This window comes from Leptonychotes weddellii, chromosome 5 (assembly GCF_054177405.1).
Source record: "Leptonychotes weddellii isolate Sample4059 chromosome 5, ASM5417740v2, whole genome shotgun sequence".
NCBI lineage: Eukaryota > Metazoa > Chordata > Mammalia > Carnivora > Phocidae > Leptonychotes > Leptonychotes weddellii.
In genome coordinates this window covers 101325655-101341632 of record NC_138373.1, presented here as the reverse complement: position 1 = coordinate 101341632, position 15978 = coordinate 101325655, and the positions used below count along the sequence as shown (strand labels likewise).

The 15978-nt window shown below is 53.5% G+C and overlaps 1 protein-coding gene and 1 long non-coding RNA gene across 3 annotated transcripts; one reads left to right on the top strand and one right to left on the bottom strand.

Moving 5' to 3' along the window:
- The first annotated feature begins 6617 nt into the window (after positions 1 to 6617).
- WNT10B (Wnt family member 10B) lies at positions 6618 to 12340 on the top strand. Of its 2 annotated transcripts, XM_081821593.1 has the most exons (4): positions 6618 to 7768; positions 7901 to 8163; positions 9882 to 10255; positions 10879 to 11337. In XM_081821593.1, exons 1-4 carry the CDS (start codon positions 7695 to 7697, stop codon positions 11335 to 11337), a joined length of 1170 nt encoding a protein of 389 aa, XP_081677719.1. In that variant the 5' UTR covers positions 6618 to 7694. The 2 variants fall into 2 exon arrangements, with proteins under 2 accessions (XP_081677719.1, XP_081677718.1); XM_081821592.1 differs by lacking the exons at positions 6618 to 7768; positions 7901 to 8163 and adding an exon at positions 12068 to 12340 and having other exon boundaries at positions 9741 to 10255; positions 10879 to 11329.
- On the bottom strand, positions 8725 to 10786 carry LOC145721783 (uncharacterized). Its single transcript, XR_014145691.1, has 3 exons — positions 10437 to 10786; positions 9634 to 9752; positions 8725 to 8828 (listed from the first exon to the last, which is right to left on the bottom strand). It is a non-coding gene; the product is annotated as an uncharacterized LOC145721783 (long non-coding RNA).
- Positions 12341 to 15978: the final 3638 nt, after the last annotated feature.

Below are 15978 nucleotides of genomic sequence, written 5' to 3'. Positions count from 1 at the left end.
TACCGTCGGGAAAGACCCAGATGATTGACTGAGAGATGGAGTGTCTGGAACTGTGTGTGGAGGTGGGTGGATGGGTGGATGAGTATGTGTGCGTGGGGAGATTAAATATGCATATATGTGTCACACTCGCCGTGTATACCTTGTGTCATCCTATGGTGCGTCACCCCGTGGCATGTGTCAACCTGTGCACGTCACTAGGGGAGGGGCCTGAGCCGGCAACCTAGGCAGCATCAAGATGGACAAGGCCTGGAGTGGCTGAGTCTCTGAGGATTAGGCTCAGGAAGGGCAGTGGAGTAGATGACAGGCGTGTGTATGGGTGCAGGAGGGAGGGCTGGGAAGAAGAGCTGCTTGCTGAACTGACCCCAGAATAGAGAACTTGTGCCTCCATGCGTCTGCTTCTTTTTGGATTTTTCTGTCTAGTTTCTGTCTTCCTCCAAAACTGGCTCTTTCTACTCTTACCACATCGAGATACCCAAATGCTTGCAAGCATCTCCTCCATTGTACACTTTTCTGTTTTCTCCCAGGGACTCCAACTCAGCTTCAAGGCTACCCTTGGCCTCCTATTGAGGATGTAGCTGCTGTTCCCTCTATGGGGCATAGGGAGCACTGCCAGCCTGCTTATCGTGCCCTCCCAGCACACACAGATGGCCCCTGGAAGGAGGGAAGATCTCCTCCTTCAAGTCTCTCCTCTCTCTCACTTCACAGAGGAAAAAGGAGATTAAGAAGTTGTTCAAGGTCCACACAGCTAATAAATGGGGGCACTTGGCTGGCTCAACCAGTGGAGCATGTGACTCTTGATTTTGGGATTCGAAGTCGGAGCCCCATGTTGGGTGTAGACATTACTTAAAAGTAAAATCTTTAGAAAATGAATAAATGGGGGGGTGCTTGGGTGGCTCAGTCGGTTAAGCATCGGACTCTTGGTTTCGGCTCAGGTCATGATCTCAGGGTCCTGAGATGGAGCCCTGTGTCGGCTCCATGTGCAGTGGGGAGTCTGCTTCTCCTTCTCTCCTTCTCCCTCTCCCTGTGCCTCTCTCCCTGAGCGCGCGCTCTCTCTCTAAAATAAATAAATAATCTTTTTTAAAAAAATGAATAAACGGTAGAGCTAGATTAAAACTCAGATCGTTTTGACTCAAAATCCATGTTCTTTCCACCTTACGAGCTGTTTGAGTGTGTAGCAATGGGCCCATCTCAAAACTGACAGATAAATAAAATTGATCTTTAGGATCTTTCTGTCTCCCTTTTGGATTTTCTCTTTTTCATCTCCCCCGCCTTCAGGGTACTTTCTTTTTTTTTTTTTCTAAAGATTTTATTTATTTATTTGAGAGAGAGAGACTGAGAGAGAGAGCACATGAGAGGCGGGAGGGTCGGGAGGGTCAGAGGGAGAAGCAGACTCCCCGCCGAGCAGGGAGCCCGATGTGGGACTCGATCCAGGGACTCCAGGATCATGACCTGAGCCAAAGGCAGTCGCTTAACCAACTGAGCCACCCAGGTGCCCTTCAGGGTACTTTCTAACTGAGTATGTACCCAGGTCTGATCTTGAAGAGTTCCCAAGTCTCAGAAATAACCAGGTATCCCCTTCAAGGCGGGGAAATCACTCTAAGGAGTACATGTCTGATGAGTTTAAGTAATCTTCCTGGAGCACTTCCATTTTAAATGAGATGCTGATTAACCCAAATGAAGCCTGAGGGTGGTTATTTTTGAGGGCAACATCCTTCCCAGGCCTATTGCCCCATCCACTGTACCTGGTCCCTCCAAGGCTTTGACCCTGAGGGACAAGGTGTACTGGCCCAGCATCCTCCCCAGGTCCAAAAACCAGTAATCTCTCCAGAGGGCACCCAGTAGAGATGGCTCAAGTAAATAGACAATTATGGGCAGCTTGTCTGGGTCATGTCTTTTGGCCTATGGATGGATAAAACCCCATGCAGGCCGGAGATGCACTGGAAGACAGGAAACCCTGTCTGTGGCCATTGGTGACAAGCAGAGGTGGAAAGAAAGAAAAGAAGGAGCGAGTATCCTCTGTTCCACCATTCCACCCACCAGGACTAGTGAGGAAGAGCGGGAGGGGAGGTCTCTAATTCTGGGTCACACTGTGCGTGCCCTGGCCCAAATTTCCATTTAGATCAAATCATCACTCTGGGGGTGCCTGGGTGGCTCAGTCTGTTGGGTGTCTGCCTTTGGCTCAGGTCATGGTCTCAGGGTCCTGGGATGGAGTCCCAGGTTGGGCTCCCTGCTCAGCAGGGAGTCCGCTTGTGGCTCGGGCACCCCCCCCCCCGGCTTGTTCTCTCTCTCTGTCTCCCTGTCTGTCAAATAAATAAATAAAATCTTTAAAAAAAATCATCACTCTGTCTGTTGTCCTCTGTTTCTTTCCTGCATCTTCAGTTTACCTCTGTACCGGATCATACCCATCCATATGCAAAATGCTGTAATATTTCCCATCTAAAACTGCCAAAGTTTCATTTGACTCCACATTACCTCCCAAGATTGCCGCGTTTCTCTGCTCTCTTTTACAGCAAAGCTCAAAAGGATTGTTTTAATCACTAGCACTAATTTCTTTTCTTTATTCTCTCTTTCCATCCTGATCACATCTTTGAACCTGCTACACCTCCTTATCAAAGTCATCCATGACCTCTTGGTTGCTCTATGGTTAATTCTTGTTTCTCATCCTAATTAACCTCCAAGGAACGCTTTCTCCTTCTTGAAATACTTCCTCACTTGGGTTCTAGAACACCATTCCTACCTCACTAGCTGCTCACCTTCTCAGGCTTCTTATCAGGTTCCACCCTGTGTACCAATTTCTAAGCTTCAGAGTGTGCCCCAATTCAAGCTGGACTTTCTTCTCAGTCTACACTCACTCTCTTGGTGAACCATCCAGTCTCATGTTCCCTAATTTATACCTCTGGCCCTGGACTCTGCACTTGCACATCTAACACTTGAATAAGCTTCTCAAAATGTACCTGTTCAAAACTCGAACGCATGATTCTTCCCCCTCCAAACCTGCTCTTTCTTTGGTCGCCCCATCTCCGGAAGCGGCACCTCCATCCTTTCAGTAGCTCACGACAAGAGTTTTAGGGTTGTCCTTGATCCATCTGTTCTCTTGTACTCCGTGTCAAGTCCGTCAACAAATCCTGTCCTTCTGTCTTTAAAATATTTGCAGACTCGGACCCATTCTTACCCCACCGCTGCTACATCATTGGTCAGAGCCACCACCTCCTCTCTCTTGGATTACTGCACTAGCCTCCTGGTAGCTCTCCCCACTCCTGCCTTTGGCCCCCACAGTCTCTTCTCCACCCAGCAGCCAGAGCCATGCTTTCTAAAACCGAAGGCAGATCATTTCATTCCTCTGCTCAGAATTTTCCAAGGATTCCCCATCTCACTCAAGGAAAAAGGTGAAATCTTTACAGTGGCCTACATGGCCCTATATGATCTGACCCTGCTCCTTCCTCGTCCTCGTCCTCTAACTTCACTGTCTACCACCCTCTCCCCTGTGGGTTCCTCCCTTTGGTCACACTGGCCTACTTGCTGATTCCCTGAACATACCAAGCAAATTCTTGTCTCGGGATCCTTGCACCTGCTTTTCTGTGTTCTGGAATGTCCTTCCTCAGATATCTCCATGGGCTTGTTCCCTCACTTTCTTTTTCATCCCCCTATATAAAATGGAATCCTGCTACCTATCTCCTTTACCTTGCTATATTTTTCTATCACCTTTGACCACGGATAACTTTAAAGGCTTGAAGTAGAAAATCAGTAGCAAACCACCTCTCTGGAACAGGAACAGGAGAGAGATGGCAGAGGGGAAAGGGGCCTTCTCTTGTTGTTGGGGTGTGGGGAGGAGGCAGGGGACCAGGGCTGAGAGTTTGTGGGCAGAGGAGCCTACCTTCCTTTGAAGCACCAGCAGGCGGCACTGCCTCCTCGTGCTGGGAAGCCATCAGCCTCTGGTAGAGAAGGGGGCAAAATTGTCTATGGTAATCCCACAGATTTGTTGGGGCTAACTGCTCAAGTGTTGGGGGTTTCCCCAGGAGTCCAATGCAGCTGGGCTGCAGACCCTTTGGTGCCTCCGGGTGGTGGCCTACGGTGCTGCAGAAGAAGGCGTGAGAGGCGGAGGGTGGGCAGCACAGCTGAGCTCACCGCCGAGGGCGCATCCATCCCTCCTGGGCCTATAATTTGGGTTCCCCGAGCTTGGCCGCCCCTATCAGCGGCTCAGCAATAGATGAGTCACCCGGGACCCTGGGCCAAGGCAAACATGAGGGGAGGAGGAGGAGGAGGTTCCCGAGGCTTTGCTCTGCTTTAGCCACCGCCTCAGTTGCTTGATCCCCCAATCTCCCGGGGGGAGGGCCCCCACTCTTTTCTTTGACCCCCGCCCTCCAGGGCCCCAGTGATCTTCCCAGATTGTTCTTGCTACACCCTCCATCCCCATGATGGGAAGGCAGCCCTCCAGTCTTCTCATCGAGGGGAAGGGGGACCAGCTTGCTCCGACTCTCTCCCCAAAGTAATGACAGCCCCTCACTTTCCCCCTCCTGTCATGGCCCCAACCCCTGTCAAGGTCTCTCTGGTTCCCGCCCCTCCCCTTTCCTGGAGCTGGCCGCGTGCTTGGGGTATTAGGCAATGGGTGTGTACCCACAGCCCTCTCCAGACCCCGCCTGCTCCACCACCCTCCAGCCGCCTGCGGGTCAGTGCTCAGGCCAGCCGGTCGTGCCAAGGGCACTGGGGGCCAGTTCAGGCCACCCAGTCTGCCTGCCTGTGGCCTCCTGTCCCAGAGCTGGGCTTCTGCATGGAGAGGGAACAGGAGTGTGGGTCCTTGGATTTGGGATAGACCAGCGTGGGGAGCCTTGGAGTCACTGAGTAGTTGGAGTCTATGGTAATAGTTCTGACCTTGGCCCTTCCTTGGCACCTGACTGTTCTACAGCCTGACAAGGGTAGAATCAGAAGTAACGATCGGAAACCTGAGGGAGGTCCAGAGACCCATGGAGAAATACAAATGCCCACGGGAGAAGAGAGGCATAGGAAACCTCATCCCCTTCCTCCAGGGACCTGGGTGGAGTCCCAGGCTGACATGCAGGAAGGACAAGAATGCTGGCCAGGGTCACTGAATCCAGGTGAAAGGATGAAAGCTACTGAGATATGGCTTACAGATTCCAGTGGCCTCAAAAGCCACACATGGTTTGGGTCTTGGTGTCTAAACAGGAAGGAGAGGCAGGAGTTCTAGGGCTATTTCTCTTCCTCTCCTGCCCCCAGAGGTGAGAAAGCAAAGAAAAGCAACCCTCTCTGGTCAGAGCTGTCCAGTGTCAGGAACCATGACACTTTTACCTCCCCAGCCTGCTCCAGACCTGGCACATAAAGGTGGTTAGTAAATAATATGCCAGCCGATGAAAAGTCACTGATCTCTCTCAGACTGCTCTGCCCCCCAGACAGCAGTGCCCCCTGCAGCACAGGGCAGGCCCTGCAGCAGCACAGACTGGAGGCTGACTGCCCAGAAGAGCTGCAGGGCCACCACCAAGGAAGAGATGACTGTGGCTGTGGGTTTCGGGCCCCGTGGCTCTGCTTCCCCAGGGGGCCTGTCTCTGAGTCAACGTGCCAGCCTCGGGCGCGCGGGGCCAGTCGTGCCTTGGGCTGCGGTCTGGCAGGGGCGGGGGGGGGGCGGCTGGGAAGCCTGGGGCCCCTCTCTGGCAAAAATAGCCCGCAGTGGTTAGAGCTGGGAGGGTGAGTCAGGCAGGAGCGCAGTGGCGCCTAACCCCTTCACTGCCACTGGAGCTCCGTAAGGTGGTTTGCTCTGGTCTGTGCACCCCAAGATTCAGGCTCTTTCCCTGGCTAGCTAGGTCTGAAAGCCTGGAGCAAGAATATGGGCCACTCGAAGTGCAGACCCGGGATCCCGGGATGGGCAGGAGAACTCTGTGGCCAAGGATGCCTATAAGCCAAGGGAAGCATAGGAGAAGGCTGGAGATCTTTGGGGCTACCCGAGCCTCTGCTAGGACCAAGCTCTGAGGCCAAGTCTGACCCCTCCCAAGGGGCAGGCGCAGAGCTCAGAGGTGGGTGGAAGCCAAGCTACCCAGAAGGGAGCTTTTCCTCCTGGCTCTGAGTGCCCTGCGGCGCGCTCTCGCTGAGGGCTCTACACAACATTGTCCAGGGAGAGAAGTTGAATCTCAGCTCTGTGTTCATCTTGTCAAAGGCACTCTCCAGCCACCCAGCTCTCGGTGGGGAAACTGAGGCAAAGAGCAATGACCACGTGGGACCAGGGTCCTGTCTCCCTAGTCTGGGTCACGGCACCCTCCTTGCAGACTTGGCTACCCAGAGCAGGTGAGGGGCACTCTGGTCACCACCCCCTTCAGTGGGGCCAAGCGTGAACCCAGGCGTCGGGGGAGAGGGTGTGTGTGTAGGCTGGGAGGAGGGGGAGCGCCTGCGCTCCCCGGGTCAAGGCGGGGGGTGTGAGGAGTGGGGTGGGGATGCCTGGGGCTCGGGGAGGGGCGCAGCTCTGTCAGCCGCAGCAGAGCCGCTTGTGAGCTCGGCGCGAGTAGAGTAGAGCCGGAGCCCCCAGTTCTTTGCTAGACCACTTGCTAGCTTTCTCGATCACTCCCTCCCTTCCTCCCTCCCTTCCTCCCGGCGGCTGCGGCGGCGCTGGGGAAGCAGCGAAGAGGAGTGGCCCTGCCCTGGAAGAATGCGGCTCTGCCGAGGGGGCAGAACCCGACGCAGTCTCCCCACGGTTTGAGAAGCCCGAGCCCAGGCGACCCAATCCTGCCGGTGGCGACCCCGCACCAGAGCAGCTGGAGGTAATCGGAGCCGGGAAAGCAGGGAGAGCAGGGACGCGCACACGGGGCTGAGAGAGGCACACGGGTAGTCAGACAGACAGACACGCATCCGCCCACTGGGGCACGGAGACAGAGAGAGAGCCAGGGATATTGGCAGAGATAAAGACAGCAAATAAAGGAATATTCCCAGATCAGAAGGGCAATGAATGCGAGAGCAAAGGGTTGGGGAATGAGCCTGGGACCCGAGGGGACCAGACGGGCATTGCAGATGAGGGGAACACTAGTTAGGAAAGGTGGCAGAGGAGGAAGAGGACTCAACCTGTGCCGCCGTCCTCTTCAGGCGGGAACCAGGTCCCCTCCCTGTCTGGTGCACCTGGAGCCTCCCCTCTCTCCCAACTGCGGAAAAAGTGGGTAGAGCCGGGTTGGGGGCCCATTCCTCCAGGTCTCTCACGGAGGCTGCCTGCCCTCGACAGCACCTGAAGGTGACCCTCCCCCACACCCCGCCGTCTGTAGGTGGTGCAGAACCCTCTTCCAATCCCGCCCCCTAGCCCTGAGAGCCAGGCTCTGGTGGGCGAGGGAAGCCAGTCGTGGGGACCTCAAAGAGGGGGCGGGGGGCAAGATGGTGGAGTGGTGTTTGTGAGTCAGTATGTCTGAGTTTGCACGTGAGTGTGTCTGTGTGCCAGGCGTTGTGTCTGTCTGGGTCCAGCTCCAGGGGCTCTTGCATAAGCCCCTGCTGCGGTGCTCAGACTCTTCCTCCAGGGTCCAGGGACAGGGGTGATTCTTATTGTTTTGCTTGGGGAGGGATGACAAGGGTCACTGGGGTGGCACTGGTGAGTTAGGAATCCTTGGTTGCTGGGGTGGGGGCAGCCCACCCTATTCCGAAGCCCCCAAGTCTCCCTGTCCCGCAGGCCCTGATCGATCTGCCCACCGGGGCCTTAGGGCCCGGGCTTCGACATGCGGGAGGAGCCCCGGCCGCGGCCTCCGCCCTCGGGCTTCGCGGGTCTCCTGTTCCTGGCGTTGTGCAGTCGGTGAGCAGCTCCCCCCTGTCACCCAGCCCACGAGAGAAAGCCCTAGGCTGAAAGCACCGACCCAGCACGGGAGGAGTCGGAGGGGGCGCGAGGCCTGGACCACAGACCCCGCAACGCCTTCTGCGTTCCCAGGGCCCTCAGCAATGAGATTCTGGGCCTGAAGCTGCCCGGCGAGCCGCCGCTGACCGCCAACACTGTATGCTTGACGCTGTCGGGCCTGAGCAAGCGGCAGCTGGGCCTCTGCCTGCGCAGCCCCGACGTGACGGCATCCGCGCTTCAGGGCCTGCACATCGCGGTCCACGAGTGTCAGCATCAGCTGCGCGACCAGCGCTGGAACTGCTCGGCGCTCGAGGGCGGCGGCCGTCTGCCGCACCACAGCGCCATCCTCAAGCGCGGTGAGCCGGGCCGGGCGGGTCTGCGCCGCCGGGGCTGGGGCTGGGGGGCAGGCCGAGGCGAGCGGAGGCGGGAAGGGACCGGTTCGCGACTCCGGGAGGGGCCTCTCTCCGGGAATTCCCCCCCCACCCCCGGGAGCCACAGAGCTGCGCCTGGCCACCCGTCTGGGCCCCTGCGCCTCACTTCCACCTGCGTGCTGCCGGCAAAGCAGCTGAGTCTTGCTATCCTACCCTAGGGCCCCTCTTGCCTGCCTCCACCAGGCTCGATGTGGGTTGCACCTGCGAGCAAGAGATGCCCCCAGCCCTGGAAGCTTCAAACGCCCCCCCATTACCTCCCCCAATATCCTCCCCCCCCTCCCCGGACAAGCCCAGGCTGGTGTCCCCAGAGCCTCAGCGGGGGTGGGGTGACGCCCCCAACCGTTTAAGGGTTAAACCTACTCCCCTAATTGCTGGGGTTCCCAGGAGCAGAGGCTGGGAACAAAGACCCTGATGGCTTTGAAGCTGGGGAGCAGCCCCCTCCTCTGTGCTGTGGGGGCCCCAGGTGGCTCTCACCTGAGCAGGTGAGGAGCGGCTGGAGGGGCGAAGAACAGGTCACTGCTGGTCTGGTCTGGGAGGTATGGTCTGGAAGTCATCGTTGCCTCTTGCCAGGCCATGCCCGTGTTTCCTCCCTGGAGGAGTAAAGATCCATTCTGGGCTCAGCTCGAGGGGGGGGGCAGTACTTCAGGGACTACGGGGTTAATAGGCAGCTGCCATCTGCGGGGGAATTCCCAAGACGTGTGCAAACAGCTTCACCCCGAGGGTTGAGGTTGGGGGGAATTGGGAGGCTGGGCCAGAAGCCCTGCATCCTGGGGTGGGAGAGGCTTGGCCCCTAAAGAGGCACTGTCTCTCATCCTCTCAGGGCTCAAGAGAGCCCCTACCTAAAAGGAAGTGAGGGACCCCCTCCTTCTCTATAGGGCCGGGTGTAGGGAAAGGCGTTGATACCCAAATGAGAGGCATGGGAAAAGCTTGTCATCTTGAGCCTCTGTGACCCCAAAAACATAACAAAGAAGCCAACATTTTAAGAGGGCCTCAGGGAAAATCACCCCCCACCCCTCTCCCCCTCCCAGCATTTTATAGAGTAATAGCAGGTTAGGATAAACATAAGGGGCAGTCTTAAAGGGCAAATATAAAACTAGAAACTGGAAAGGGGAAGGATAGCTCCACAGCTCCAGTGCTTTGGGGGTGTTGGGGTGGTGGAGGAAGGTTGGTTAAAGGGCCCTAAAGAAAAAAAAAAAAAAAGAACACAAAAGTCTCTGCTTCCACCCCACCACCCAAGCTCCCTGCTGGGCTGGGGAATTTTTAAAGCTTTCAGATGTAGAACTCAGTGATCACTTCTTCAAAGACCTCGGGGACTCCCTCTCAGTCACCTGCCAACCCCAGGGGTCTTGCCCTCCAGCTAGCTCTTTCATCTGCACCCGAAAATCCCAGACTTACAGAACAAGGATGGGCCTCAGAGATCATCTCAGTCCAGCTCCTCCCTTAATAAATGAGGAAACTGAGGCTTCGTGCTTCCGTTCCCTTCCTTCTCCGTGACTTTCTCCCAAATTACGCAGCTGGTAAATGACAGGGTCAGGATTCAGTTAGGAATTCCTGGAATTGAAGGGTGGCTGCTTATTTCCTCCCACCTCCCTACTCCAGCTGCCTGTCAACCTTATCCCCCGTCACACCCTTTTTATCCCCAGGTTTCCGTGAGAGTGCTTTTTCCTTCTCCATGCTGGCGGCAGGGGTCATGCACGCGGTCGCCACGGCCTGCAGCCTGGGCAGGCTAGTGAGCTGCAGCTGCGGCTGGAAGGGCAGCGGTGAGCAGGACCGGCTGAGGGCCAAGCTGCTGCAGCTGCAGGCTCTGTCCCGGGGCAAGAGTTTCCCCCACTCCCTGCCCAGCCCTGGCCCCGGCTCAGGCCCCAGCCCTGGCCCCCAGGACACATGGGAATGGGGTGGCTGTAACCATGACATGGACTTTGGAGAGAAGTTCTCTCGGGATTTCTTGGATTCCAGGGAAGCTCCCCGGGACATCCAGGCGAGAATGCGAATCCACAACAACAGGGTGGGGCGACAGGTATGTGTGTGCAACTTGTCCCGGGTCTCCTTAGCTTTTGAGGCCTGGCTGGAGTTGGAGAGGCACAGCAGAGTAAAGAGGATGAGATGTGGTGGGGGATGGCCACTCACCATCTGGATGACCTCAAGCGAGTCACTTACCCTGCGTTTTGCATCTGTAAAAAGAATCTAACGATACCTACCTTAAGATGTCATTAAGAGTGAGCTGGCAAATAGGGCACTGGGCAGAGTGCCTAGTCCTTGGCAGGTGCTCATTACATGGTAGCTAGTATGACAGCTGCCTTCCTACAGAAGCGGTGCTCATTTTAGTGCTCACTCTGCAAAGAGCACTGGACTGCGAGTCGGGACAACTGGAGTTGAGTTCTGTTAGCAGCTAGTTATCGAAGCTGAGTCTCTCTTACCAGCTAGTGATTAAAGATGGGCAGATCACTCTGCTCTGGCCTCAGTCCTCCAACCAGAAGATGAGGGAGTTGAGCTATTAGCCAGCCCTGCAGTGCCCTTTCTCTTCTGACATTCCATGGTCATTCTTGCCTCTATGTCTCCCTCCCCATGCTCTCTGTTCCCTCCCCTCTGCTGCGCCCCTGTGCTCTGCCCCTGTGCTGCCCCCCCCACCCCATGCTCTAGGTGGTAACTGAAAACCTGAAGCGGAAATGCAAGTGCCACGGCACATCGGGTAGCTGCCAGTTCAAGACGTGCTGGAGGGCGGCCCCAGACTTCCGGGCAGTGGGGGCAGCGTTGAGGGAGCGGCTGGGCCGGGCCATCTTCATCGACACCCACAACCGGAACTCTGGAGCCTTCCAACCCCGCCTGCGTCCCCGCCGCCTCTCGGGAGAGCTGGTTTACTTTGAGAAGTCCCCCGACTTCTGTGAGCGAGACCCTGCGGTGGGCTCCCCCGGCACCCGGGGCCGGGCCTGCAACAAGACCAGCCGTCTGCTGGACGGCTGCGGTAGCTTGTGCTGCGGCCGTGGGCACAACGTGCTCCGGCAGACGCGAGTGGAGCGCTGTCACTGCCGCTTCCACTGGTGCTGCTACGTGCTTTGTGACGAGTGTAAGGTCACCGAGTGGGTCAACGTGTGTAAGTGAGGGGCGGCTTCACCTGGCCCGCGGGGCCGGCGGGGCCGGTGGGGGGCGGGCGCGCCTCCTCGGCCCTTTGCTCTCATTTCTGTCCAGTGGCGATCTTGGCTCCTGGCAGCGGCTTTGGGGGCGTGGGGGGTCAGGCTGAGTCCGCGATGTGCAGCCTTTTCCCCCGCCGTAGGGGGGCCTGGGAGGGAAAGCTGTCACCCCCTCTTCTGCTCTTGAAACACCTGAAATGAACGAAGGTGACATGCATGGTATTGCCTCCCTGTCCCCGGCCCTGGGGTCCCTTTAGCTCTGGTTCCTACACCTTCTGGCTGGGGTGTCCCTGTAGTTTGACTACTCCTCTCCTTTGAGGGAGAGCCCCAGGCATTGTGTGGAGCCATAAGATCTGTATCCAGGGAGACCACTCGTTCTTATCTGCTGTTCCCTAACTCCTCTACAGCAGCCTGGGCTCCTTCTTGTGGGGGACTAGGAGACAGTGGTAGAGAGGTTTTTCTTGGGGAAAGGAAGGGGGCTCTCCCTAGAGTCTTCAGAGAGTTGTTTGTCTAGGCCCTTAGGGAAACTGTCCCCCCCCATTCAGATGTTAAAGGAAACCCTCCAAAGGAAGAGTTTTACCTAAGACTCTCTGAGCCTCTTATTTGTTGTTAGCAGGAGGGATGGGAATGAATAATTTATTGTACTGAGACTTGTTCTTGGTTTCTGTTTGTAACTAAAATAAATTAAACTACTGGACCAGTGGATGCAGGTGGTTATATTTCTGCCCACACTTGGGATCCCAGTCCATCGCTTCTTTCCCAGGTAAATTCTACCCTCATACACCCAATGACTTTATTTATGTGTATCCTGCCTGATCCCACAAAGGATTTGAAATGGTCCTCACTGATTTAGTTGGCAACTTTCAATGTGAAAAACCAGGGGGTACTTCTACGTAGAGGGGGGCTAGATATCCAAACATAGGCCCAATTTACTTTTTTTTTTCTTAAGATTTTATTTATTTGACAGAGACACAGCGAGAGAGGGAACACAAGCAGGGGGAGTGGGAGAGGGAGAAGCAGGCTTTCCGCTGAGCAGAGCCCGATGTGGGGCTTGATCCCAGGGTCCTGGGATCATGACCTGAGCTGAAGGCAGACACTTAACGACTGAGCCACCCAGGAACCCCTACCATAAAAATTTACTTTTTATGTGCTTCAACTCCAGACTTCACCTTGATCCTTGTCCTAGAACAAGGGTTGGCATTTTTTCCCCCCACAGAGGGCTTGATAGCAAGTATACAGTTGACCCTTGAACAACATCAGGGGTTTGGGGGCGCCCCCTTCCCACACAGTCAAACATCTGTGCATAACTTTTGATTCCCCCAAAACTTAATTACTTATAACCTACTGTTGACTGGAAGCCTTACCGATAATAGAAACAGTCGATTAACAGATTAACACATACTTTGTATGCTACGTGTTTTATATACTGTGTTCTTGCAATAAAATAGAGAAAAGAAAATGTTATTAAGAAAATCATAAGGAAGGGGCACCTGGGTGGCTCAGTCGTTGGGCGTCTGCCTTCGGCTCAGGTCATGATCCCAGGGTCCTGGGATCGAGGCCTGCATCAGGCTCCCCGCTCTGTGGGAAGCCTGCTTCTCCCTCTCCCACTCCCCCTGCTTGTGTTCCCTCTCTCGCTGTGTCTCTCTCTGTCAAATAAATAAATAAAATCTTTAAAAAAAAAAAAGAAAATCATAAGGAAGATAAAATACATTTACAGTAGGGTACGGTAGGTATTTACTAAAAAAAAAAAAATCTGTGTATTAAGTGAACCTGCACAGTTCAAACCTGTGTCGTTCAAGGGTCAGCTGTATTAGGCTTGTGGGCTTTGTCGCAACTACTCAACTCTGCTATAATTACTCAACTCTGTTGTTGTGAATCAAAAGTAGCCATAGACCACACATAAACAAATGGGTATGGCTGTGTCCAATAAGGCTTAATTCACAAAAATGGGACTGCAGATGAGATTAGGCTCTCTGGCTGTACTTGGTTAACCCCTGCCCTATACCATGGTTACCTCTGTTCCAGAGATTTCAAGTCCTGAACGTATCTCAACATTAAGTTTGGACCCAAAAGTGCAGGTGCTTTTCTTTATGGCTCCAAGTCAGAGAACTTAGGAGGTAGATATAAGACTAATGGGAAACATATAAAAGAGATTCCAGTGCTTGAAAAGGGAGTGTTTGCTCTGGAAACCAGCAAAACCAGCATGCTTTCCTATTGAATTATTTGCATGTGTACTGTGTTCTTCCTTATTCAGAACTCTTCTGCATTTAATCTTAGTAAAATAATTCCTTTATCTTTTAGGACATAACCAAAACTAGAGAAAACAGATTTTTTACAGTTACAATCTGTCTTTTCCTAACTCAGTATCTTTGAAAACAAACCATTATCATTCAATTCAGAAAAGGGATAGACATCACACATTCAGAACTTTACAAGTGACTAAATGTTTGTGGGGTTGCAAGATGCTGCCTCTAACAGGTCATCTCGTTGGCCAGGGAATGTAGAAATGGTTTTCTCTATTTCTCTAGGCAATAGATATATCTGCTACCCAAATTACCCTCAAAATTAGGTGATTTTGCTACTCAGGTAACAAGGGCATTTTGAGGAATGTTGGGTTAGGCTAGTACTTTATGACAAAATTTTATGTCCTGATTTTCCACTTGAGAATCCTGGGCTTGGGAAACTTGATGGAAGCAGGAAGACATCTCATCCTTACTTTAGTCACTGATTGAGCCTGGTGTGTATGGGGGTGTCAGGCAGAGAGGGGATGCAGCTAGAATGGGCATAGGATAGGAGAGAAAATAATGATAAGGAACATCCAGAATGGGAATTTCTCACACTTAGACAGAGGGAGGAGAATCTCCAATGGTATTACAGCAAGAATATTTCGGCTTTTTCCTGTTTCCTTCCTCTGTATTCTCTTTGGCTCCCTCTCTTTCTAGCTTTCTCTTTTGTCAGGCACACTCTGTGGCAAACTTAAGCCCCAAACCACAACCTTGAGAAATTCCAAATGGATTTTGTCAGCATGGCCAACACCCCCCCACCCCTGCTCCCGGCACACGCACTGGGCTGAGACCCAGGCCTGGGGTCAGTGAGGAGAGTGGGAGTGTGCAACCCACAGAGCGGGTGGCTACAATTTCAGCTTTTACTTAGCTCCACTGGCAGTCAGAGGGAGGGAGAAAGACTGATGAACTCTAAGTCAGGCCTCTAGGCCTCCTTCAGCTCTGGATGAGCTCTTTTCCCTTAGCCTTTCAAGTGGTTGGGCAGCTGGGGAGTGGCAGTGGCTGGCTAATTGCCAGCTAGGCAGCCGCCCTCCTATCTCTGCTCCTGTTTGCTCCATGGGAAGCGCCCAGTGATGCTGCAGCAGACTCCAGACTCCAGACAGGTGAAGGACAGAAAGCCTGGGAGATTCTCCAGTCCCATTCATCAGTTATTTTATTTTAATTATTTGAGAGAGAGTGAGCATGAGGGGGGGAGCGATGGGGCAGAGGAGAGGGAGAAGCAGACTCTCCGCTGAGCAGGGAGCCTGACAGATATGGGGCTCCATCCGAGGACCCCAGGATCATGAGAGCCTAGAGCCGAAGGCAGACACTTAACCCACTTAGCCCTGCATCCATCAGTTCTGACTCAAATGTCATGGTACTTGCTGCTAACCATATTAGGCTGTCACCATTTCCATCCTTCCTAACACCCAGGACCCATCCTTGAGAGTATGTGATGTCTCCGGCAGGAACACTGAATTTCTACCTCCTGACAGAATCTCAAGAGGCATGTTGGTGTGGTTGGGGCACTAGTGAAGGGGGGAGGTGCAAAGCATAATTTTGGTGGTTGGTGTGGGGGCATAACTTGGTGGGGTGAAAATTTTAGGAAAATAAATGGAAAGAGTAGTCATGTGGAAGTATCACAGGGCCTGATCCAAGAGTCTGCAATAAAACTGAAGAAGTCTTCTGCCATTTACAACACAGAGCTTAGCAGGGCAAAGGCCCTTAATAGCAACAGCCCAGGACATATACAACTCTCTTTGCTATAAACATGCTCCTTGTTATCCAGATCATCCCTCACTATGTTAAATTAGGGTCCTCTTGGCTTCACATTCTAGGGCCATATTATTTTCCACATTAGAATAAGAGAGAAAACAGACTGGGATAAGAGGAAGAGAGTGGTGAATATATACATCAGGGATTGATGAGGACAAGGGATAGACACAGTGTGGCTATCTACCAACCTGGTTCTTCTTGAAAGAGAAGAAATAAGGCCAAAAAAAAAAAAAAATCCAGAAAAGCACCAGTTTTGGCTCAAGCCTTAGGGAAGAGCTATGTGTTCCCTTATACTGAGGAGAGAGGCCACTTAAAGAACCTTCTGTTCTTAGTATTACTAGTGACCTTCTATCACAGCAGAGACTGTTCCAAGGCATCTCTGCATGTCTAGATCAGACGCAGAAATGAGTGTAAGGGAAGTGGGGGTGGGCAGGGGTGGAGAAACATGGGTGTAAAGTCTCATTTTCCTTGGGATACTAAAATTCATAGTCATCTAGGTACACTTCCTCAAACCACACCTCTAAATATTAGGCTTCCACGGTTGTCTTTCACTTTCCAACTTCCTAACTGGACCA